General features: G+C 42.3%; 1 protein-coding gene across 19 annotated transcripts in view; it reads left to right on the plus strand.

The window, feature by feature from the left end:
- BTBD10 (BTB domain containing 10) overlaps positions 1 to 25,284 on the plus strand; it is a 29,595-nt gene extending 4,311 nt beyond the window's left edge. For 4 of the 19 annotated variants that reach the window (XM_085579721.1, XM_085579724.1, XM_077784378.2 and 1 more), the window contains 8 exons: positions 3,101 to 3,259; positions 16,708 to 16,901; positions 17,590 to 17,875; positions 19,483 to 19,585; positions 20,306 to 20,426; positions 21,407 to 21,604; positions 22,179 to 22,289; positions 24,227 to 25,284. In XM_085579721.1, the coding sequence (XP_085435847.1) occupies positions 3,159 to 3,259; positions 16,708 to 16,901; positions 17,590 to 17,875; positions 19,483 to 19,585; positions 20,306 to 20,426; positions 21,407 to 21,604; positions 22,179 to 22,289; positions 24,227 to 24,537 (1,425 nt within the window). In that variant the 5' untranslated portion in view covers positions 3,101 to 3,158 and the 3' untranslated portion in view covers positions 24,538 to 25,284. Of the gene's footprint in view, positions 1 to 2,332; positions 2,435 to 3,100; positions 3,260 to 10,747; positions 11,095 to 16,707; positions 16,902 to 17,589; positions 17,876 to 19,482; positions 19,586 to 20,305; positions 20,427 to 21,406; positions 21,605 to 22,178; positions 22,290 to 24,226 lie in introns of those variants that run through there. The other 15 variants (XM_085579727.1, XM_085579730.1, XM_077784380.2 and 12 more) reach the window with 6 other exon arrangements.
- Positions 25,285 to 25,526: the final 242 nt, after the last annotated feature.

The following is a 25,526-nucleotide window of genomic DNA, read 5'->3' on the forward strand; positions in this document are numbered from 1 at the left end:
ACAGAGCAAAACAAAAGAGTTCTTTGTTTATAGTCTTTAGTCTAAAGGTATGTTAAAACTTAAAACTGAGAAGTAAATTTATTTATAATCTGCACAAAAGCACTATCAGTGGTGGTCAAGGAGAAAAATTTGGCTGTGTTACAGCAAATTGTTTTTTAGAGTAGTGGTAATTGTTAAGATCCAGTGGAGTGGAGAATGGAGGGAAGGCTGTCCATAGTGAGACATGCTTGGAACTAAACAAGAAGTTTCACAAGATGTAGCTTTGGACACTTGGGATTGTTTCCCTTCTTTTCATAGCTGTGCCCTGGTTCTGAGTTGAGTGCCAGGCTGGCACTTCATCAGTGACACTGCTGGGGTTTCCTATGAGCTGGGAGAAGGGAATGCTGTTGTTCATGGGAAGCAGTTCCATTTGTTTGTTTCTGTCCTTCTGTGGCATCCCTTGTTTTTGAGGGCTTCAGCGTGGAGCTGTAGAGCAAAGCACACGGAGGAGTTGATCCTGCTCTGAACAGGCTTTTTCCTTGAAGTGTGTGTGGACTGCATCTTCCTATTCAATTTTCATTATGAGAAAGATGGGGAGGAGGCAGAGAGTGTGAGACAATTCAAGGAAGTAGCTTTCAATTGGCATTTCAGCTGCAGTTCTCAGAAAAACAGCTGCTTTTGCACATCTTTTGAGTACAAAGGCTAAATTCAAATATTGGCCTCTATGCAAAGAATCAGAACTAGGTGCTGAGTGCCTCTTTGTCCTAAGGCATCTGCTTTGGTGTGTACCTGAGAGGTGAGGTGTCTATAAAGCTCTTAGGTGGTTTTAAAGGGAAGAGAGGGTTTGTGGGAAGAAAGGAAAGCTTGTAAAGAAAGTTGCGGTGCTCCATGAGCCCCGAGCTGCTGTGGTGCTTTGGCAAAGCCAGGAGTGGATGGAAGCAGGCCCCAGCAGGGGAGGGAGCTGGGGGTGGCACGGTGGGAGCTGTGGTGTCCCTGGGACACGCAGAGGTGGGAGCTGTGGTGTCCCTGGGACATTGGCAGAGGTGGGAGCTGTGGTGTCCCTGGGATATTGGCAGAGGTGGGAGCTGTGGTGTCCCTGGGACATTGGCAGAGGTGGGAGCTGTGGTGTCCCTGGGACACGCAGAGGTGGGAGCTGTGGTGTCCCTGGGACACTGGCAGAGGTGGGAGCTGTGGTGTCCCTGGGACACGCAGAGGTGGGAGCTGTGGTGTCCCTGGGACACTGGCAGAGGTGGGAGCTGTGGTGTCCCTGGGATATTGGCAGAGGTGGGAGCTGTGGTGTCCCTGGGATATTGGCAGAGGTGGGAGCTGTGGTGTCCCTGGGACACTGGCAGAGGTGGGAGCTGTGGTGTCCCTCGGACATTGCTGCTCCCACCTCTGTGTTCAGACGCTGGTGTTGCCACGAGCAGCAAGGCTCACTGTGTGCCTGGCTGGGGAGGAGAGGCTCAATCTAAAGTACACAGTTTGTTTCAACTCAGGATACAGAGTGTCTTTATTCTTGTATGGCTTGTGTGCCTGCTATTGCACCTCAGTTGGGAAGGACTGCTTCTGGATTTAGAAACCAGCCTTCCTTCTCCTAGTCTCCTTAATAATACTTTTTCTGTTCTAACACAAAAGGTTGTAGGGTTCTCCTTGTTTCTGAAAAATGTGTATAGATCCTACAGCCTTCTCTGTGTAATGTCCTCACACATTGACTGTGGTTTGCCAACCTGACTATCCAGGTAATACACAATGAAATGCTTATCAGGACTTTTTTTTTTTTTTTTTTTTTTTTAATGAGAAAGCTGAGTATTTCCTGTAATTTTAAATAAAATGTTTTTTTCTTTTTTCTGACTCTATGTGGACACCTGACCATAAGACTCTTCCAATCAAAGTGCATTTCATTATAGAAACTATAACAGGAAAAAGACCCAACCCTGTGGTGGAGACTGTATACTTGTATTAAACCTGTTTGCCTGGGTAAAACTGAACATGAAAGCAAAACTTGGATGCAACCAACATTTTTAAGAAGCTTGTTCTCTTCTTCCCCTGTAATAAGAACTTTTGGGTCTAAATTTAGCTAGGAGAATCTAAATTTGCCAGGAGAGCTATTCCATTTTCCATGACTTAAAGGACAGTTTATTTGAGAAGTAACTATGTTTTAAAGCGGTCTCAGTTGCTTTGGGACTCACTTCCACATAGGGTAAGTTTGACTGAATGTAATACAAGTCTATTAAGAGCAGGTTGAGGTAGAGAGACAATGTTTCTACAATATGTAGCTTAGAGTTGCAAAGAAGCATAATAGACTTCCCATTACTTGGAAGGTTTATCTGTCTGTAATTCAAATTTTTTCCAGATGTTGTGCAGTCATCAGCTGCTCACTTGTGGCTGCTTTATGGTTTTTGTAACCAGATCATGCTGAATTGTCCAACCCTGTTGCTACAAGTGTCACTTAGAGGTATGATTGACCACCAGTCTTTGGAGATTGGCTGTCTGTTGACAGTCCCACAGGGGTTTGAGCTGTGAGAGAATTCTAAAGGGAGTTCAACATGGCATCAGACCCTATGTAAGGAAGGGTAGTTATTGTATCTATTTTTATTATGGTTTTGTGACTTCTCTGCAAAAGTCATTGAAACTGGACCACATTGAGTGTTTCTAAGGATTGCTGTTGATTCCATGTTGTAGTGAGGACTCAGATATAAATGTTAATTCTGTTTTCCTCTTGGTCAGCCATTCAATTTGTAAAACTGTTGGTCTCTGTTCTTCACTTGGGATCCTCCTTTTAATTAACTTTATACATTTGAAAGAAAATCATGATATGTTTGTCTTGTGTTTTATAACCAGTGACTTTTCTGTTTGGACACAGTGAATTTAACTGTTGCAAAATTTAATTTGCCTGCCAGCATTTATGGAACTATATTTTTTATAACAAAATACTCTTTTTAGTGCAGGTATCGGGAAAATGTGTAAAATACTATTGTCATGCAATTTCTGCTTCAGCATATCCTGTTTTTCTGTAATCTGCATTTAAAAAATCAAAACCTAACAACACTAAATTCTGCATGTCTGACTTTTTTTTCCTGTGTGGCATTACTTAAAGGTAAACACTGCTCTCTTAATGTAGGTTGTGAGTGCTGCATGTGTGCTTTTCAGAGCAGTAGTGTGAGGAAGCTGGCAGTGGAATGGCAGGACGGCCTCATCCTTATGACAGTAACTCCAGTGATCCAGAGAATTGGGATCGGAAATTGCATAATAGACCTCGTAAACTTTGTAAACATTCAAGGTAGGTGCTGTGTCCCATCTATTGCATCTCAAAAACTACACTCAAAGTCCATCCTAAAGGCTACTGTATCTGGTTGTGGCAAGTCCTGTCATAAACGTTGTAATTCTTCTTCAAAGGAATGCTTCTTAATTATTTTAAAAGATGTTTTCTGACCTGATTTGTCAGCTTCCCCTATCTGTGCTTAGATTTGTTTTGCCATGGGTTGCATTTTAGTCCTTTTTTAAAAAAGGAAAAAAAAAAGCCAACAAAAAAACCAAACCTGACTGCCTTGTGTGCATATCAAAACACCAACTGAGTGATTAAATATAGGATTTTTTGGGGATGCTTGCTAGGAGTTACATCCCTAAGATATGTGCAGCTAGTCCATGGTGAGAACTAATAGTTGCTTGCATGCCAGTATCACTCTCTGTCGCACTTTCTTTGTTAAGCTGTGTGTCATATCTTGCTTTTGCTTGCGTCCCTCACAGTAAGAATGTTTTTTTAAAATGCTTCTTGATTTGACAAAATGATGAAATTAATTCGTGTTTTTCAAGTGTACAGTGTTCAAAAATGAACTAAGCAAAGCACTTAGTCACCTTGCAAATGTATGAGAAGAAACATATTGCTGGAAAGATATTTAAGCATCCAAATAAGTGTGTATCTTTCTAGTACTTTGCCCTTTTAGAAGTGCTAAATATAACTGAAACATCTCTGTAAATGAACTAAAATTGTTAGTTATTCAAGCTACTGGCAAGATGATAGGGAAAGAGCTAAGGAGCATATTCAATACCAGCAACTCACTTCACATTTTACTTATATAGGTGCAAAACTGGACTCAAGTGTTGTCCAAAGTATTCTCTAGGCAATTAATACAGTGGGTTATTTTCCTGCCATGAATTCTTGAATGATTGTGAGAAATTCAAGAGGGCAGGACAAAAGAATGCAGCAGTAATTAAAAGGTTCATGGGGAGGCCCATGTAATTAGAGGCCTGTGATGTAAATAATGGAGTGGTTAAGGCAGACCCGAGGAGGGTGGCTGGTGCTGCAGGTCAGGGTAGGTTTGAGGGTGTAGCTTTATGCAGCTGATGTTTTTATTCAGGATAGGTTTGTGGGGTGTAGCTTTATGCAGCTGATGTTTTTATTCAGGATAGGTTTGGGGGTGTAGCTTTATGCAGCTGATGTTTTTATTCAGGATAGGTTTGGGGGTGTAGCTTTATGCAGCTGATGTTTTTATTCAGGATAGGTTTGTGGGGTGTAGCTTTATGCAGCTGATGTTTTTATTCAGGATAGGTTTGGGGGTGTAGCTTTATGCAGCTGATGTTTTTATTCAGGATAGGTTTGTGGGGTGTAGCTTTATGCAGCTGATGTTTTTATTCAGGATAGGTTTGGGGGTGTAGCTTTATGCAGCTGATGCTTTTATTCAGGGTCGGTTTGTAGGGTGTATATTTATGCAGCTGATGCTTTTATTCGGGGTAGGTTTGGGGGTGTAGCTTTATGCAGCTGATGTTTTTATTCAGGGTAGGTTTGGGGGTGTAGCTTTATGCAGCTGATGTTTTTATTCAGGTGCTGGTGTCTGGGGGGCAGCTGATGCTGCTCTGTTTTTAGGATTCCAGTGTGGCACAGTGGGTAGGACAGGGCTTTGTGTGGGAGTGAGGGCTGGGCAGTTCCTGCTGAGCCCAGTCCAGGTGGTTCAGCTCTGAACCTCCCATGACCAGGGGTCTGGAATAGAACCTAAAACTGATAGGGGTGATGGGGCTGTTAGGAACTGAAAAGGGCTCGTTAGCAGCTGTGGTCTGAGGGGTCTGACACCTGCAAACACCCGAATTCAGCAGGGAGCCAAGGACACAGGCCTGGTTTGTCTCCTGCCAAGGACACAGCCGTGTTTGTCAGCTGTCAAGGACATGGCACTGCCACCACAGGGAGAGTGAGGAGCACAAGTCTCCAGCAATGTCATGTGGTTGGGAGGGCTCTTGGGTGGGCAGTGGAGTTACTGCAAGTCTGGTGTCAGCAGTTCAGAATTGCCTCTAATCAACATCTGCCCTGAAGGTCCAGAAGCTTACCGAGTATCTCCTGAGACAGGGAGAACCCAAAGGTTGAAGAATGACTTCTGGATTAGTCACAGAAATTATTGTGATGAGCTGTAGTCAGCAGGCAAGTTTGAAATAAAGTATGTTAGCTGGAAGCTGGAGCTGGGTAAGTCCAACCCAGAGGAACAGGACACATGTCTGACCGTGTGTTGTCTGGGGTGGATTATCTATGCTGGGGAAATGTTTCAATAAAAAGCTGTGCAGCTTTCTGCAAAGATTATTTGATGCAGAGAGGAGTTAGCTCAAGGAAATCCATGGCCTGTGCTTTTCAGAAAAGCTGCTGTTGATAATTTCATGCAATCTGAATTCAAGGGTCACACGTCAAAAGGTAGGAAATCTATGCCTCAAAGATAATTGCAGCTATTGGACATATTTCTGGCAAAACACAATTTGTTTCCAATGCTGAACAGCATTTTTATGGAAACTGTATGCTAGCAATATAGTACTCAAGTTAACATCAGATCATTTAAATTCTTTTCCCCCAAATAAAGTGTTTTTGGAAATTTTTGAGAATGAGATTCTAAATAATAGTTTGCTGTTGTAATGGAATAAGGGATAAATAAGGATAAATATTTTGTTACCTTATTCCTTTGAGATACTGGATTACTTCAGAGAATCTAATTACTGGAAAATGGGGTACTTTATTCAAAAGCCTGAACAAAATAATTGGATTTTGTGTGGCTGAATATGGACATATTAATATTGTTTCTAACTTGACACTTTTTCCTCCAGACAAGTGCAAGTCTATGTGAAAAATACAGTATGAGGGGAAAAATGCATTTGGAAGCATAAGTTGTAATAATATAACTAGAATTTTTATGTTAAAAGGTTTGAGTACTCCAGTCTTGTCTTACCCAAAATACACCTTGTTATAATTGAGAAAGAGAATATTTCTGGTTTGGAAAGCATGATGGTGAAATAAGAGCTTTGTAACAAATAATCTCAACAAAGGAGTAATGCAGGAGATAGATTCTTAGCTTGTCATTTCTTGGTGCTTTGGAGTATTTAATCCTCCGGCCTTAACATTCTTAAAATAGCTTAGATAATTTTCTTGACTCATAGAAAACATAATCTAGGGCTTTGAGCAGCCCTGTGTGTAGGGCTTGTACGGCAGCAAGGAAAGCCATGGGTCTGTTTGGGGCTGAGGACATGGGGCAGAACTGGCCAGAGGGGAATAGATTGAATCCTTGTACAGATTAGCATTATATCCTGTTCTTTCTGGTTTAGGGAGTGTCCAGTTTTATAAATCTGCCAAGTTGTACTGTTTTCTCTTCTCCTTTTTCTTACTTGTACCAAGATGGGCAATGGAAGGGAAAACTCAGAAGGGAGAGATGTGGAAAATAAGGACTAAAAATATAATGTGTATGACCCCTGGTATAAATCTGCAGAGCCTGTCAGGATTAATTTATATGGTGTTAAAGATGACTAAATAATCATACAAACAGTCTTGTTAGTCTAAGCTATTACAGAAAATTCTTGCAGATGCTTTTTATTTAAGTACCTGAATAAGAGGAAGAACATGTTCAGGAACCATATGTTCAGTGGTGAAGGTTTAAATAAATGGTTTCTGCATTCATATTTTCATTATTAGGTGTTGCTGTTCTGTACTTTTTATTCAATTTTTCATCAGTTATTAGGTTTTTAAACTAGTTTCCTTAGTTATTAGTTTTAAATTACGTATCATTTCTCCATAGTGTTGGAATTTTGGTTGTTATTGGAAAACGTTAATTCTCTTGCACTGAGTGCTTTTTCTAGAGTTGTGGTGAAAAACCTTTGGCTTAAATTTGCCTCTTCAAGATTTGTCTTGGATTTTTCTAAGTCTGCTTCTGTTTTAGTCCCTTTTGACAGTTTCTTATTTGTTCATTCTGTTTAGATATTATTAGATCCAAAGTCTTGCCTGCACTACTGCATTTATGAACAAAATGCGACTCTGCTTTGATTCTGTTGCCATGACTCTTGGATCTTTGAAAATCTTCAGTTGCTTTTTAAATCTCATCCATAGATGAGAAGTTGTTGTGCAGATGCTAAATGCTGGGATTTTTTTCCCCCCAGTATTGTTTCTGCCTGCTGGGAGGATGCATTCATGGGTAGTGAGTGGAAGGACCACACATCTCAGTATTTTGTAAAGTACATGAAACATACATGAACAGAAGAGTTCCTTTCTCATCTGTGGAAGAATATAAAATTGTATATTCTCTTTTCCACTGTGGGGCAGGTCTTATATCTCTTCCTGTGATTTCTGCAGTTGAACATTTTGCAGCATGGGGCAGCCCTGCACAAGGCACGGCATGAAAATAATGAGCCCCTGATTTACCAGGGGCTCAGGTCATACTGTGCATCCCCTGCTTTCAGTCACTGCAAACATGCCTAATTGCAGCCTGGCACTGCCAGATCAAAATCTCCTCATCTAGGCTTTGTAGGCACCAGGTTGGAAAGCCCTCAGGAGAAACTGAGGAAGAGCTGGTGGTGGAATCCAGAAAAATGGGCTGCACTCAGTGATAACTTCCAAAAACAGCAGTTTGTTACTCTTCTGCAAGATACCCGGTGTATAGTGAGTGATCTTAGAGTTGTGAGGACTGAGGTTTTGATTTCCTTTTTGACATCCTTCATGTCTGCAATGACAGCTTATTGACACTGCTGAGAAGGGAAACATAGCAACTTCCAGGGCAAAAGCACACGCCACATCCTCCTGAACCTCTTCAGCACCCAAATTGCCTTTCCCAAATGTTACTGGATACTATTTGTGGTGCACTTTGGCACATTTAATTGGAACACAAAGCACTGTAGAAGTGAGTATACTCAAAACTAGAATTTTTATGGACAACTCTTGTTTGTACTTCTGAGAATGGAAACTGTAATGGCTACATAGTTTGTGTTTGGTCTTAGTTCTTTTGAATTTGAACTTCTAAAACTATTTTTTAATAAATGGAGACCCTTTCCAATTCTAAGGAGGATAATATTACTGTGAGTTTTAGTTTGATTTTTATTCAACATCCATGTTGAAAATGCAGCAGAAATTGGTATATAAATAAAGGCAACCAACGTTCTTTTATGAAAGTCTTGTGTTTGGGAGCTTGGTAGAAGTCATAAGGTGTGAATGTGTTCCCTCCTAAAGGTTAAGTCCTTGCTGCTTTAAGAAATCCCTTTGGCAACTGAACACTCTACTCATGAGATCCTTTCCTGAAATGGAACTGCATTACTAAGAAGTACATTACTCACGGCTGAGAGAACCCACTGAATACCAGAATTATGTGAATATTAAAGAATTTTGAGGGTGGAAAGTGTTGACAGAGTTTCTGCTTTGAGCTGAAGGAAGGTCCTGTGGCAGCCCCCAAATTAAGCCATGAGAATTCTTTCTGAGGGCTTCCTCACATGGAGCCCCAAGTCAAGGGTGGCTTTTGGATTGTGTCTCTGTAAGATTTTGATGGGTGCGTGTCCTGTCCTGAGAGATGGTTTCCTGGGATTCGGGATCCAATGCATCCATGGCATGTTTTTTCTACCTGATGTAGGAGTAAAGAAGAAAACACATCCTAATTCTGCTGTGGAAAAGAGACTCCATTTAGGGAATCAGGGTACTTTCTCTTGCTGCTGAGGGGCTGTTCTATTAGAGGCAAAAGGTGCCTGAGAGAGGTTTTTCCAGCATGCTTTTCATGCAGCTTATTATAGCTATGTCTTCTTTGGCTTATATTGAAGGGAAGAAAGGGCTTACAAGGTTGATGGTTATTCTTCCCCTGCAGCATGGGGAGGGTGCTTGTGTGAACCATCACAAGATCCTAAAACCAGGAGAAAATTCACTGGTTTGGGTAATTGAAATTGTACGAGCAGAAATTTTCCTTCCCTGTGTAAAGAGCTGACTCTTCAGCCTGGAGTGCCGGTGTTCTCCTGCCTTTCTGATCACAAGTCTCTTGTTTTTCCTACTGACTTCCCTCTTTATTACAGTAGTCATTTGCTGAACAATCCTCCTCATTTCTTCAGCTTGCATCATGTTTGCATTTTCACCCTGCAACATCTTGATTGTTATTTATTATAGGACTTACTTTTAAGCTATTCCTCCAGTGTATTGTGACTCTTTAAAACAGTCTGCAGACATTCTAAAAAGAATCATTTAAAGAAAGCTGTCTCAGAGTGCCTAGTAATCCTCCCACCAAAAAACCTTTAGAAAATGTTACCGACTCAATTTGCTTTGTTTCTTCCGCTTGGTGGGCTCGCCTTGATGATCTATTGATGTGAAAATGCACTGATTAATGTAATTATAAACTAACAATGTTTAAGTTATTACAAAGAAAAGTAATTTTTCCCTAGCTTAAACTTGATGGAAAAGGGGTGCGTGTAGTTAAAAAATAGAGGCTTTGCTGTCTTGTTCTGAAAAGGCTCTTGCTGTACCTGCTTATGAAATCAGTGTCAGGTGCATTCATTTTAAATTAATCCAGGCAGACGTCATGGGAGCTAGTCAGACCATGCCCTTGTGAAAAATGCCAATCACTTGGTTTTTAAAATTTTAAAAGTTTAATAATAATAAAATGGTTATAAAAATAGTAATACAATTAGAGTAATATAATTTAGAGTTAGGACAATTGCAAGACAATAAAAAGCAAAGAATTACGGATGTCCGGATGCTCTTGGACACTAGGTCACGAAAAGCATCCCTTGTGAACAAAGGAATAACCTTAAAAGCAATAGCCTGTTGCATATTCATATATCTCATATATGATGCATAAATTCCTTGCAAATTAAGAACTTTTCTGTTTTTTGTCAACTTATCCCCCTTAATCCTGGTTCCTCCATAAAGACAGAGAAGGTGGAAGAATGTTTGTCTTTTCTGATAAGGAGGCAGTAGCTCTTTATGGGCCCCAAATCACTGTCATCTCTGTGTGAAGAGTTTCTTGATTATCTCATCTCTTGCTTGAGCTAGTAAAAAATTCTACATTGCAGAGTTGTTATGTTGTGACCTAAAACTGCATTTAACACACTACTTAAGAGAATTACTACCGCATAACTTTCTAACATTACACATATAATACTCACTGTAACATTTGCGAAAAGCTAATCATAAAATCCGCATTTTTCACAATCTGAAACTCGCTTGGCTTTGCTGGCGGGGCTGATCGCGAGGGCAGCGGCGGTAACGTTGTCCCGGCGGTGCCGCAGCCGGAGCCGGGCGGTAACGTTAACGTTGTCCCGGCGGTGCCGCAGCCCGGCGGTAACGGTAACGTTGTCCCGGCGGAGCCGCAGCCGGAGCCGGGTGGTAACGTTGTCCCGGCGGAGCCGCAGCCCGGCGGCGGTAACGGTAACGTTGTCCCGGCGGTGCCGGAGCCGCAGCCGGGCGGTAACGGTAACGTTGTCCCGGCGGAGCCGGAGCCGGAGCCGCAGCCGGGCGGTAACGGTAACGTTGTCCCGGCGGAGCCGGAGCCGGGCGGGGCCCAATGGCGGCGGCCCGCGGAGCTGCGGGGTCACACTGCCCGGCAGCCGCGCAGCGCGCTCGGCTGAGTCAGGCTCCGCCAGCAGCCGCCGCGCTCCGCGCACTGCAGAGCCGCGGGCGCGTATCCTGAACGGGGAGGATGATGGAGGGAAAGGTAAAGCTCGCTGACGGTGCCGTGAACTACTGAAGAAACGATGGAAATATCAAATATGCTGAACTTAAGTAATGCCCGAGGATGCTGATCTGGGTTTCAAAGCTGCCTTTTTGGAAGGAACGGAATTCCTTTGTGCTCTGATTCCGAAATTGTTCCCGTGCTTCTGTGTTTCCTCCCTGATAGACACGAGAGGAAGGTGCGTATTTGTTAACGGGAATAACGTTTCGGCATTATTCAGGAGAAGAATGAGGAAAAGGCGAAGAACTGTCCTTTGTGTGCACAGGTCAATTGAAATGTCTGCTGCTGACAAAGAACAGGCTTCAGGGGGAGGAAGAGGGACATAAGCGCTGTCGTTGTATAAGTCCTGGCAGGATGAGCAGAAGGGATTTCTTCTAAAGCCTCGGAGCGTGGCAGCTGTAACTTAGTGCATAGATAAAGCTCTATAGCTTGATTCTACAAGTGTTGATGATGGGAATCACCCTAGGAAAGGGTGGATCTAAGTTTATATTTTAAGGTCAGTTAATATAAGTTTTAGAAGATAGATGAGGGAGGAAGGGTAAAAATCTTGGTTAATTTTCCACTGCTGTGTTATTTTCATTTATTTAAGGTTTCAGGGTGGGTTTGGGAGCAATAAGTATATTGGTTAAGCACTATAATTCTGTGTAGACATGAGCTGGTTGTATAAAACAAGTATATTTATTGGCAGTATTCGGTAGGATGCCCATGGAGTTTTTATGTTGGAATACATGCTAATTGTTTTGGCAGTAGGATTAATTCAGTCTAATGACTTCTTCTAATAATTAGTAATATATTCAAAGCAATCTGTTGTTATGTATAAAGACAAACTGAAGCTCTCCTTCCACAGATGACTCCAAAGCATCATTAAGTTGAAGAGCATTTACATTTTTTAAAAACAGCTCTTCCCTTAACTACAAAAATAGGAAGCATTACCAGTATGACAAGTTGCCATTTTGATGGTACTTTTTTCCCTCCTTCACATCATATTAAATAGATTTTCTTAAATAAAACCTTGAGCTTATTTGGTTTTCTTTATGAGGCAACTGCTTTTAAAGAAAATGCCTCATTCTCTTACAAAGACAGAGCTTCCTTGATCCCTGTCTGAGGGGGAAAATAATTTCTATGTCTGACTTAAAGTTCTTGAATGGGTGTAGTGCACATGTTCCAGTGTTTCTTTGAAACCAGGGAAAAATGAGTATTGAATTTGTGAATATTGCCAAAATACATGAATATTCATGCTTGTTTGGTTGTTTTGGTTTGGGTTTATTGGGGGGAGTGGGGGGGGGGGGGGGGGGTGGGAAGATGTTTCTTTTTTTCCCCTGTAGGAAAGTAATTGATAAAGCAAGATGTTCTTCCCTTTCATAAACTTCGGGTACTAGGTGGCCTTGCATATATGGGGTGTTTTCCAGCTTTAGTGAATGAAGGGACGAGGATTTAAATGGCGTTTTCTTGGTTCTTTTTCCTCTCTTACACTTTTAAATTAAATGCAATGTGTCCTTCAGCACACAGGAGAAAATTCTGCCTGGTGATGTGCCTTTTGGCTTCCACAGCCCAGAATGCAGCTGGTGGTCATCAGCTGAGGAATCCATTGAAAGCTGACTTTGCAAACACTTTTTTTCAGGGTGAGATGGTCCTTGTAGCTTCAGATCTCTTTCTTGGAGGCTTGAAGTAAGGCTCTGTGGAGGCTCCACTGGGTGCTGTGGCTGAGATTTCAGTGAATACAGCATGGCAGCCATGGCTTCCTGGCACTTGCAACTTGCAGCGCTCCACTTCTGCTGAAGGAATCCTGGTGGTGTATCTGGTCTGCTTGGTGCTTCTGTGGAATTCCTGTTTGCCTGTTCTTCAAGTGGGGCAGCTCTGCTTTGGTCAATCCCATGTCCACTGGTGTAGATTGGTAGGAAGCTGCAACAGCATGGCTGTGGAACTCCCAGTGAATGCCAGTGTGTCTTGCTTTCCTAACTGGGGCCATGTTTGTACTTTGTCCCTCACATTGCTGGTGAGCAGCGAAGGCTTTGTGTGCTCCCTGCAGAAACAACCTCCTGGCCCCTCTGGCTTTATGTTACCAGGGGAGAAGAGGACGTGACCAAGTCTTTCTATCAAATAAATCAAAATTACTTGGTAGCTCTGATGTCTTCCTTTTTCTTTGAACACTTGCAACTTCTTCTAAAGCCTCTTTACAAGAAAATAAAAGTCACGGGTCTTCTTTTGTATGTACTGGCCACAAATGAGTTCCTTTTTCAGCAGCTCAGGGACACAACTTTCCTAGTCAGGTGTCACAGGGTAAAGCTGATGCCTGTCTCTTCTGACATGCTGAGCTCCACCTCTGTATTTTCTCTTTGTTCAGATTTAAGCTCCTGTTAGTTTTCTTATTCACTGTAGAGCAAAGTTGTACTTAAGGAGTAGCATTGATATGAGTGCTCATACTGTTGAACACATGGAACTTCAAGTTTGTCAGCTACACATCCAACAGATCAAAGAACTATTTTTGTGAATTGTGACTCAACAGTGATGAGATTTAAGACTGACGTTTTAGATGGCTGTTACTAAGATGAATGAAGATTCATGATTCAGCCAGTTGCTTTCTCAAACCATACTGCTTGAATTCTCAAAAATCTTGCAATTTTGGCTTACGTCTTGTGACTAATAGATGATGCGTTGGTCTCACAGTTATCATCAATCTGTACATTAAAGGAGGAAAGTACAACATAGGAGTAAGCAAATGAGTGCTGTGGCCAGCTGCAATTTGAACAGCCCTTTGAAATTATTTACTAATCTGTCTGTTTCAGAAATAGTTGATTTACTATTCAAGGATCGTGTCCTCCTCCAGCTGGCAGGCTCTGCCTCTCTCCAGTGTGGTGTGCTGAGCTGAATGGATGACCCCAGCTCGGCAGGGATGGCTGTGGCTGGCAGCAGGAGCAGGATGGATAATGGCTGAGCACTGCCCCTCTCCTCCAGGCTTGCTGGCTGCTGGCAGCAAAGCAGAAGTGCCCCAGTTGCCATTCAGAGAGGGGCAGCTGTGCCTGCCCTGGCCCTTCCTTGGGACACGGCTCAGGAGGAAGCGTGGTGCCAGCTGAGTCAGTGTTGCTTCCTGTAGCACCTGTTCTTATCAGCTCCTGGAAGAGATTATTAACCAGGCTTTGCCCTGCTTCACTGGGAACTCTGAATCACTGCTTGGAGGGTAATGGGGCTTTTAAATGGTTTTCTGGATTAAGAATCACATTTTAATTGCCTTCTCTGTTAAAGAGGAATTCGTGTTTGCTCTGCCAAAATGTGTGATAAGCCTGCATCCCATTACAGTGGTTCAGTTTAATTTTCTAGCGTGTTTCCCTTATTTAAAGCAAATAGAGCTCTTTAGCTCCTGAGAAACAGTGAGTCATGCATTTTGATACTATAAAATGTGACACCTGCAAAACTCTGTTTTCTCTCAGCATGGCTGGAAATGTTATCAGGTCTAGGATCAAAGCTGTGCTTCAACAGAGGCCTGGTCACATGAGGCTTTATTGGGATTTGCAGAGATGTTTTGTCACCAGACTGCTATGTAGGTGTTTGAGTACTCCACACATACACACCCCCTTTTGTGGCACTCTTGATTACACCATAGCATGTAAATATAAATGCACAGATAAGATACAGAGGTTATTTAAAAAAAAAAAATCATAGCTTTTTGGAAGTTTAGTTGTAGTAGTAATGAATATTGTCATGTTTAAACTTGGGCTAGACTTTGGTTTTGAATTTGAGACTGTAATCCATATGTCTAATAATTTATGGTTGTATTTTTTATCTATTAAAGTTGTTACATCATGTAACCATGTAAACATGTAACATGGGATGTGTATATCTGTCTCAAAGGAAAGATGCAAAGGTTTTCCTAAATTGTTGATATTGTTTTCAGCTTTTTTGGAGGTTTGCAGATCTCACTCTTGCAAACTTTTGCACATTTCACTTTCAAAGTAAGGAATTTGCCTTTCTCTATTAAAGAGGTAAAACAAGTAAGGAGACTTGTTAGCTGTGCTGAAATGTTATAAATTTTAATACCTTCAGAACTGCATTGGAAGTCCTCAGGAAATTTCCTTTTAATGGAAGTGCTTCGATCATTATTTTTGGAGTGTATATCTGAGCATTTTCAGCCAGAAGCAAGGCTTGCAGTTCTTTTTCCCTTATTCAATAGACCTTTGGCTGACTCCACATCCCAAAGATGCAGTTCTTACTGCAGCATATTTTAAGCTTGGCAGGAAACAGGATTGCAGTAGATTCCCTCTGCACCAAACTTGTGCTTTGTCAACAGGAGATCCTGCCCTCATTCTGGCAGGGCAGGGAGAAGCTCGTGTGCTGTGGTGAGAGGTACATTTCTGATTCCTTGCCTTGTGCTAAACTCATCTCTCACAGCCTCTTTGTTCTCAGCTGAGCTCCTCTTATGAATCTCTGAAACCTGAAATTGCAACATCTCATGCTAGTAGAAAGCCTTGATTTTTTTTTTTTTTAATCATTACTTCTAAGCAACCTAAAAAGAGGATACTACTCAATCTGCTTGTCCAGTGAATGCTTTTCTGTTTGTTGTGCTTGTCTTAGTCAGGCCATCATTCTTACCTCTCTGTGTTCTCCTACATCACTCCTGCAGTCATTATTTCTGGTCTCTTGGTGGGAGTTATGGGATCTGCAGGTTGCAAGCAAGAGGGGCATTGATGTTCCTCTGGGAAATCATGACTCTACTTGGTTGGCAGACCTTGCAGCTGTGCAGGAGTCTGTCTGGGTAATCTCCTACCTGAGGCTTTGGGAATTTCCTCAGTTAAACCCATAAATAAGGAGTGTTCTCATACCCACACTTCAAAGGTAAACAGCAAAAAACTGCTTTAGGAATTCTGGTGGGGTGCAAGGGCACAGACATGTCTGTGCTGTCCAGACATAAATTTGTCTCTTTTAAAGAGTATAAATAGAAGATATAAGGATTTTTGGCAAATTCAACAATAGCTGTTCCACTTTGGTTTTTAATTTTTAGATAATTTCAGGGTGTTGTGAGATCTCAAAACTGACGAGTTTTGTTAGTTGGTTTAATAATTGCAAGATGTAATTGATATCTTGAGTTCAGTAATGTAACTTAATCACAGTCTAAAGCATCTTAAACTATTATATTAAATTTGCTGGTTTAGAACAAATATCCTACTTGTTATTGACAGTCTGGTAGGTCGTGGCTTTGATAGTATAGTCCATGTCTGGTTGTAGTGGCTTACTATTGTTCTTTTTAAGAATAAGTGAAAATTTAAAACAGAACGTGCAGAAACAAACTCTTGGCTGATGTGTCTTGATGTGTCCCCTCATTTAAGACTGACTACCTTTGCAAAGGGCAAATTGCAGGAAAAGTGTAGTCAGCCTGTGGCCTGAGGAGGTTTTGCCAAACTAGGTTGCATTGGGGAAAAAATAGATCCCTAACTTCTAATTTCATTCTTTGATGAGAACATTTAATTTAACAGTAAGAATTTAAAAAAAAAAAAAAAAAGCTTGTTTGTATCTGACCTACCCGTTCTGAAAGAGATTTGTATGAATGCATCTTCACAGGCAGGCTCAGCTGATCAGGTGCTCTCTGTAAATCACACAGCATCAAACAGGTAACTCCTGCTGCCTACTTAATGTTCCAAGTAATTGTAAATACAAACATGAGTGCAGCAAAGAAAATGGAGTTGGATAATCCTAATCTTGGGAACATCTCCAGGGAGTGTGAATGCCTTGAAAATGTAGATGTGTAATGTCTCTGAAACTTTGAAATGCTGAAGATGTCACTTATTTCTGCTTTCAGCACCTCATCCCGTGTTGCTAAAGGAATAGACTACACCAAAATGAGCCTCCATGGTGCCAGTGGTGGACACGAGAGATCGAGGGACAGGCGCAGATCCAGTGACAGATCTCGTGACTCATCCCACGAAAGAGCAGAATCTCAGCTCACTCCATGCATCAGGAATGTCACTTCACCAACAAGACAGTATCATTCTGGTGTGTGCAGATCTCTGCCATTTCAGGATTAAAATTGTCCGAATTTGAGTACTATTTTTTTAAAGGATATACAATAAAAAGTGTTATGTGTTGATGGCACAACATGCAGATCTCTTACATATTCCCTGGGCTAGGAATACCCTTCTTTGATAGGCTGCAACTTTTTTTTCCAGTCTGCAGTGTGTATTCCTATATGATGCTCTTATTTAGTTCAAATCACAAGAGCAATCTTAATTTTCATAAGATAATTGACTGAATACATTCGCTTTACTCAGTAGGGTCTAGGTATTTGGAAATTGAGGAAATGGGGATTTTTTTAAGTGACAAAATATGGTTTGTTTCTTTGAGCTGTAGCACCAACTGTGATGTTATGGCTCCTGTGCTGAATTCCTTTTTCAGTACTAGAGTAGTAAATTTTCTTTGTAAAGATTTTTGGGGAAGGTGAGGTGGATTTGATGTTTAGGTGATACAGACTTAGGTGTTTAGGTGATACAGACTTTGGAATCTTATAAATGGGCAATTACTTTTGAAGGTTTTTTCAACCAGAATAGATTTAACCAAAATAATTTGTACTTAACTTCTCAAATGGATGTGTTTTGTGCCCGGAAAGACACAAACTCCATAGGGCTCCTGTAAATCTCTAATTTCATTTCCTGTTTTTTCTCCCTCCACCTCGTCACCACCAAAGATCGCGAGAAGGATCACAGTTCATCCCGGCCCAGCAGCCCCCGGCCCCAGAAAACGTCCCCCAATGGTTCTGTGGTCAGCATGGGCACCAGCAGCAGGAACAGCAGCCAGTCCAGCTCAGATGGCAGCTGCAAGGCTGGTGGGGAAATGGTGTTTGTGTATGAAAATGGCAAAGAGGGAGCTCGGAATGTCAGAACTTCCGAGCGAGTAACGCTCATCGTGGACAACACCAGATTTGTTGTAGATCCTTCCATCTTCACTGCACAACCTAACACAATGTTGGGCAGGTCTGTATCTTTTTTGGTTTTGGTTTGTTTTCCTTAGCCCCCAACTGTTCCAGAGAGCCAATAATCCTTTGTGGATATTTAAACTGTTTGAATACCTGTTGGTCTCATATTGCTGCAGTTGATCTTGCTAATGTTAAATATTACCAGTCACAAATGTCCTTAAAAATCAAATGCAAGTTCTCTGGTTTTGCAGGGAAGCCAAGAGATGTCTCTTACCTAGATATGAGAGCTGATAAATAAATGATATTCCCATTTCTTTCTGTCTTCCTGGGCATTGCTTCTATGTTCAGTCTGCCTCACTCTTGCTCATTTTTAAAGCTAGGTGCTTCATATAACAAAGTGGCATAGTGAGTGTAGACAGTCCATTGCAAAACAAGGAGGAAAATCTTGGAAGAATTTATTTTGCTTAGTGGGCCTACCCTGACAATGTTCAAGGTCAGCCCATTTATCTTCTGAAATGTCAAATAATCAGTATAGCAGCCCTGAGCCACTCAGCAGGGAGGCTGAATGCTCAAAATGATCAACACTTGAATGCAAGTGCACAGTACGTGTGTAATGTTTTCTGTAGAAACCTATAATGAGCAACATATTTAACATGTTTGCTTGGTGGGAAGAGATTCAATACTTGACTTGCTCAAATTCTGGTTGGCTTTGCATTGTCCAAATGCAGAGGGCACCACTTAAAATCTTGCATCAAGAAAGAAAAGAAAGGTTTGCCTGTGTCACTTTGGATTTGACTTTTTCATTAAAATACAGCGATTTCTCAGCACACAAGGATATAATAATATTTCAAATACATGTATATAAATCTCTTCGCCACAGGACAGGTAATAAATGTGATTAAACTATTTCTGCTCTGTTTAAATCACTGCAGTGTGGGATAAATAGTACCTTGGATCCCTGTTTTGTGGAAAGCTGGGTGAGTCACAGAGAAGGCAAGAAATGCTTCTCTGTCTAAACTGTCAAAAGAAATCAGTGGAAGTAAGAATCAATAGAATTAAATAATAGATTTAAAGCACTTGCATATTATACAATACATGCATACATGTAAATATCCAGACAGACTGAAAGTGTGTATCAGCTGAAAAAAAGCAATGAAGGTTTCCTTTTCCATGCCCAGCCTTAGAGTAACTGATGCTGCCTAATGCACTGGATTTTTCGTGCATGTGTGATGCTGAGTTATTCTCCCTTTGGGATTGGTTCAAGGAACAAGCTTATTTTATCCTCTGCTAATTGAAAAGTAGGTTAATAAAGATATGGAAACACTGCTCTAACACGCAGGTTATTTATAAACCTACTTTCCCTCAATGTCAGCCCTCAGGACAGTAAGCAGGAGCAGCTTGGGAGGTAAAAGTAACTATAATAAGAATGTGTTATTTGCCTTAAGCCTGTATCCTGTTAGGCTGCGTTTTTCTAAATATTATTTCTTGTAGCGTGTCAGAAAAGGCACGTCAGGTCATGAAGTAAAAAGCATAATCCCAACTGAACAGAATGCACTGCTTTTCCCTGCAGTTTCTGTACAATTTATTGCATTTTATTTTTCTTATTTACAAACAAGAAAACCATAGTGAGGAATTCTAACCCAAATTACTTTCATTCTTGAGCAGGATGTTTGGATCAGGCAGAGAACACAACTTTACACGGCCCAATGAGAAAGGAGAGTATGAAGTTGCTGAAGGAATTGGTTCCACTGTGTTTCGTGCTATTCTGGTGAGTTTTTAGGGGCAAATACTGTTAGGACAAGCACTATCAAGAAGTAAAAGCTCTTGGTTTAATCCATCTTGCATATCTAGATTTTGAGGATGGCACAGATACTGTTCTTCATACTGTTAAGTAGAGGGAAGAAGATGCTTTTCCTAAACCCCCTTTTCCTAGACATGAACATGTGACAGTCAGGGAGAGAGAAAGTACTCACGAAAGAAACCAAAAATTACTGCTGCCAGCAATCAGGTCACCTTTTCCTATGCATTTAGTTCACCAAATTCAAGTATATTCTGCCCTTCTAGAGCTGAAATTAGGTGAGACAGAATACCGGAAGTGAACTTCACGCAGCTAACAGGAGTAAAGCAAACTTCAGTCTGAGATGGAAATGGCTCCTTATTTAATATCCACACAAGGAAGTAGAAGTGCTGGACTGCTTTGTCAGCAGCCTTGGAATGGGAAGAGCTCAGTGAAGTACAGATAAAAGACAGCAAAATTATCAGTATTAATAGTTGTTACTTAAATTACAATTTTAACCAGAACTCACTGCCCTGAATGCAGCTCTGAAAACTGATAAATTTGAGGACAGGAAGATTCACAAAGTTTAACATTTGTTGCTGTCTCCCATTTTGCAAGCTTTCTTTGTGGAAAAGGTATCATGAATGAAATTATGAAATGTTCCTGTTGGTGAAGGTTGTGCATTGTGTTTTTTCTTGGTGCATCCTGCAGGATTACTACAAGACTGGGGTGATACGCTGTCCTGATGGGATATCTATTCCTGAACTGAGGGAAGCATGTGACTATCTCTGTATCTCCTTTGAGTATAGTACTATAAAATGCAGAGATCTGAGTAAGTACAGAGTTTATTAAAATAATTTGAATTATAGAAATTGACTTAAGTGCATGTGTGTTAATTCTAAATCATGTCCTTTATTGAGATAAAGAAGATGGCTGGCACTACATGAATAAAATCCATCCCTTTTTATCTCTTATGTAATAAAGCCCTAAAACCAATGGATTTATGTTCTTTGCAAAATGTCTGATATTTCAGCATCTAATTCTGTGCTGTGGTTGCCCTGTGGAATACTTAGCTCTGTGGTTGCATTTCCAGAACAGATACAGTTACATTCAGTGGTACCTTTTTCTGCAGAGGACAGAGAGGATAATTTTTCATCTCCTTGCTTAGGAGAATGGGGCTGTCTCCCTGGTGGCAGTAGCACAGCTTTCCTGGTGGAGTGGGCTGCTCCAGAGTTCCCAGCACATGCTGTTCTCTGCAGCTCCCTCACTCCTGAGCACAGCCCAAGCCTTGGCCTGTGCCCTCTCCCTGTGTAGGGCCAGCCCATGGCATTCCTGCTGGGAATGCTGTGCAGCACCCCAGTGCCTTCCCTGGCAGGGCCACCCACCCTGCCCCATGCCCCAGCTCTCTGTCCTTCCAGGAATTTAGCAGCTCCTGCCCTCAGGGCTCTGAGAAGCTTTGGTTTTAAGCTGCTGCTTATGAAACATGGGTTGTGTGCTCTGCTCTCCCAGAAACTGGCTTCAATTATGCTTCTTTTAGGAAAATCAAGAGCAGCCTTGCACAGTTACCAAATATTTAGAAGTAGTAAAATGCAAAGGAGATCTCAAAGTCTGCCTAACATCCTGCAGTTAGTATCTGCAGGACAGGCTGGTAAATATTCAGACAAGGTCTGAATTTACATAAGCTCATAGACTAAGTGTCTTTACACCTGTCTGCAGTAATACTACCAGATAAACAGATCTACTCTTTCTTATTGCTGCCTTCATCTCTTTACCAAGCTCTCCAATGTGCCTATGCTTAAAATTTTCTTCTAGGTGCTCTCATGCATGAATTGTCAAATGATGGTGCTCGCAAGCAATTTGAGTTTTACCTGGAAGAAATGATTCTCCCATTGATGGTAGCCAGTGCCCAAAGTGGGGAGAGGGAGTGCCACATTGTTGTGCTGACAGATGATGATGTTGTTGACTGGGATGAAGAGTATCCCCCCCAAATGGGAGAGGAGTATTCACAAAGTAAGTTTATCCTCACTGTTCTTACCAAACCGTGGTATAGGTAGCAGTGAATGTGCTGATTTAAAGTTGTTGTACAGAAATAAATCTCTTAGTTTGAGTAGTTCTGCTTCATAATATTTTGTTTCACAGAAGCGTATGTTGCTTGTTATGCTCAAATGTAATTAAAAAGAGAAGCTAATTTTTATTATTAAGGTATTGTCAGCCAGTGAGGGGGAAGAAAATGCTAATAGAGCCTGAGGAGGGAAATGGGTAGGAGTCATATTTACCGTGGGAGAACAACTAGAGGTTTTTTTGGGGAAAAAAACAAGTGTTACTATTTTCGGAATATTATAGTTGTGTGGATTATGAGTTTCAGTACCTGTAAATGGATTGTACTTCCCTGCAAGATGTACACCCAACCCATTCCCCAGTGTCTTCAGCTGTTTTTCTCTAGATTTCTTGAGTTTCTCCTGCTCTTCTGAAATAAAAATACCAGAGTAAATCAAAACAGTGGAAAAGATAAACTTTGGCATTTTAAGGCTAGAAGGTTAATATTTCATACAGGGATTTTTTTCTCATTAAAATGTATTTTTAGTTATTTACAGCACAAAGTTGTATAGATTCTTCAAATACATTGAAAATAGAGACGTGGCCAAATCAGTTCTGAAGGAGAGGGGGCTCAAGAAGATCCGACTGGGCATCGAAGGTAAGGGAAGCATTGCTTGTGCTCTCCCTCTTTGGCCTCCAGGGTCTGCTGCACTGCTCTGCTGTATGGCTTTCTCTCTAGGTGGAAAAGCAAGGGGTCAGTGTTGTCTTTCCTGCTGAGGCTGGGTGACAGAATGGCCAGAGGGGGAATGGTACCCAGCTAGAAAACCTGACTATGGGCTCCAGATGGTGTCCAAGCTGTGTCTGGCTGCTGGGCTCTGTGCAGACAACTTAGGTGCTTTCTCCTGCCTTCATGACTTGCATCTCATGCCCTGTGCCCTTTAGTTTCCACACAAAATCTTCTCTGTGCTTTGTTTGAAGTAACAAGGCATTTGTACAGCTTTGGATATTGTGTTCTTGGGCTGTTATCCTTTCCAGGGTGTAAAATGAAAAATGTCATGTTAAGTGGCAGGCAGACGTTTTCTTTCAGGAAGTACAAAACTGTCCAGTGGACCAGTGAAGTGCAAAGAAATACTGATCTGAAATAAACATCATGTAAGTTAGGAAGCTGCTCTGTAATACCTCACTGAGTAACCTGATTTTTATCATGAATGTAAGAACTGGGTTTCATTGCATTACAGTTTTCTTGTGATTGCTGACCCAGATATTTTAGAATCCAGCCTTTATAATTAGCAGGATTTCTATCATTCACTCACCGAGTTGTCATAGTTACGCTTGTAATTTGCCAAGATAAAGCAAATGCTTTTAAGTGGTGAGCTCTAAAATAACTAATTTCAGCTGAACAAGGTGGCAGCCTTCTAGCTAAACAAGAACTGGCGCTGCCTGTAATGCTGGCTAATAGCAGTTTATTTCTGCTGGCATTTCTTGGTTTAACAAGGAACAGCTGTGGCACCGAACTGTGATGCTGCTGCCCTGCAGTAATGTGTAAAATGGACATCATTGTTGGGGCACAGGGAGAGGTGACTCGACTCCAGCACAACCATCTGCACTGGCAGTGCCAGGGGGAGCTGTGCTCTGTGTCCCAGCAGGGCTGATGTTGTGTGCTCTGTGCAGTCAGTGCTGATGTTGTGTGCTCCGTACAGTCAGTGCTGATGTTGCTGTACAGTCAGGGCTGATGTTGCTGTGCTCTGTACAGTCAGGGCTGATGTTGCTGTGCTCTGTAGGGCAGTGCTGATGTTGCTGTGCTCTGCAGTCAGGGCTGATGTTGCTGTGCTCTGTAGGGCAGTGCTGATGTTGCTGTGCTGTACAGTCAGGGCTGATGTTGCTGTGCTCTGCAGTCAGTGCTGATGTTGCTGTGCTCTCTGCAGTCAGGGCTGATGTTGCTGTGCTCTGTACAGTCAGGGCTGATGTTGCTGTACAGTCAGTGCTGATGTTGCTGTACAGTCAGGGCTGATGTTGCTGTGCTCTGTAGGGCAGTGCTGATGTTGCTGTGCTCTGTGCAGTCAGGGCTGATGTTGCTGTACAGTCAGGGCTGATGTTGCTGTGCTCTGTACAGTCAGGGCTGATGTTGCTGTGCTCTCTGCAGTCAGGGCTGATGTTGCTGTGCTCTGTAGGGCAGTGCTGATGTTGCTGTGCTCTCTGCAGTCAGGGCTGATGTTGCTGTGCTCTGTACAGTCAGTGCTGATGTTGCTGTGCTCTGTACAGTCAGTGCTGATGTTGTGTGCTCTGTACAGTCAGGGCTGATGTTGCTGTGCTCTCTGCAGTCAGGGCTGATGTTGCTGTGCTCTGTACAGTCAGGGCTGATGTTGCTGTGCTCTCTGCAGTCAGGGCTGATGTTGCTGTGCTCTGTACAGTCAGTGCTGATGTTGCTGTGCTCTGTACAGTCAGGGCTGATGTTGCTGTGCTCTCTGCAGTCAGGGCTGATGTTGCTGTGCTCTGTACAGTCAGTGCTGATGTTGCTGTGCTCTGCAGTCAGGGCTGATGTTGCTGTGCTCTCTGCAGTCAGTGCTGATGTTGCTGTGCTCCCGCCTCTGCCAGGTTACCCCACGTACAAGGAGAAGGTGAAGAAGCGGCCGGGCGGGAGGCCGGAGGTGATCTACAACTACGTGCAGCGGCCGTTCATCCGCATGTCGTGGGAGAAGGAGGAGGGGAAGAGCCGGCACGTCGACTTCCAGTGCGTGAAGAGCAAGTCCATCACCAACCTGGCGGCGGCAGCAGCAGACATCCCGCAGGACCAGCTGGTGGTGATGCACCCCACGCCGCAGGTGGACGAGCTGGACATCCTGCCCATGCACCCCGCCCCCAGCAGCAGCGAGCTGGAGGCCGAGGGCCAGAACCCCCCGCTCTGATGGCGCTGCCCCAGCACAAGCATGCTCCCAGTGACTGCTCCCAGCTCATACACACTGCAACGCCAGTCTCTCCATTGTGTTCCCGTGGTAGGATATTGCAGCAGGGACCTGGCACGGCCCCCGGGGATGCCTGGCTGCTCTGGGAGGAGTGCAGCTCGGGCTGCCGGGCTCGGTGACGTTCGTGTCTGTGTTTACCAGTAGGTTTGTGACGTGGGTGACTCGTGAGCTGGCCTGGCCCCGCTCCGCGGCCCCGCGGTGGCACGGGGTTAGGAAGCAGAGTGGGAATTGATAGTAGCACTTTACAAATGGTTGAGAAATGGAATTTGAAGCCATTTTTTATAAATGTATTGCACAATACTAACAAAGTGCTTCTATCAAAGGTATTAACTGTACATAGTTTTGCTCTGAATAGATTGACCCTTTTAAAGTTATTGTATATGGTTGAGCACAAAACTACTTACTCTTGGGTTTTTGGATTGAGGATGTGATTCAATGACCCATGTAACATCTTGTTCGAGTTCTTTAGTGAATTTTTTCACTTGTTTGCAGCGTGAGCCATGTTCAAAAATTGTGAACAACGGACAGGGGCTTTATCTTAAATTCTGCCTTACCTTAAGCTGTTCACAAATATTTATTTAATACATTTTTCTTAAGTGTCATGAAATAGGAAAATGCAAATGGTTCATTCTTCATTTATTAATGATTGTAAACAAGTTTTTCATGCAAATAAACTTTCCATTATTTTAATGGGCTTGAATTATCTGCAAATTATGAATTTTGCAATAAGTTGCTTTTCTTTCCTCAGGGGAAGAATGGTTAATATTAAGTGAAAAACAAGTATTTCTTTAAGATAATCAGCCTATTTCAACGCACCTACCTGTTGTGCTTTTCTTAGGCTAAACCTGGATCTAGGAGTAAATAACAGGAGCTTCTCTGGGAATACTGTCGTGACAAAATCGTGTAAGTGTAGGTAAGGCACTGGCTTTCCT

Source organism: Lonchura striata, chromosome 5 (assembly GCF_050655825.1).
Source record: "Lonchura striata isolate lonStrDom1 chromosome 5, ASM5065582v1, whole genome shotgun sequence".
NCBI lineage: Eukaryota > Metazoa > Chordata > Aves > Passeriformes > Estrildidae > Lonchura > Lonchura striata.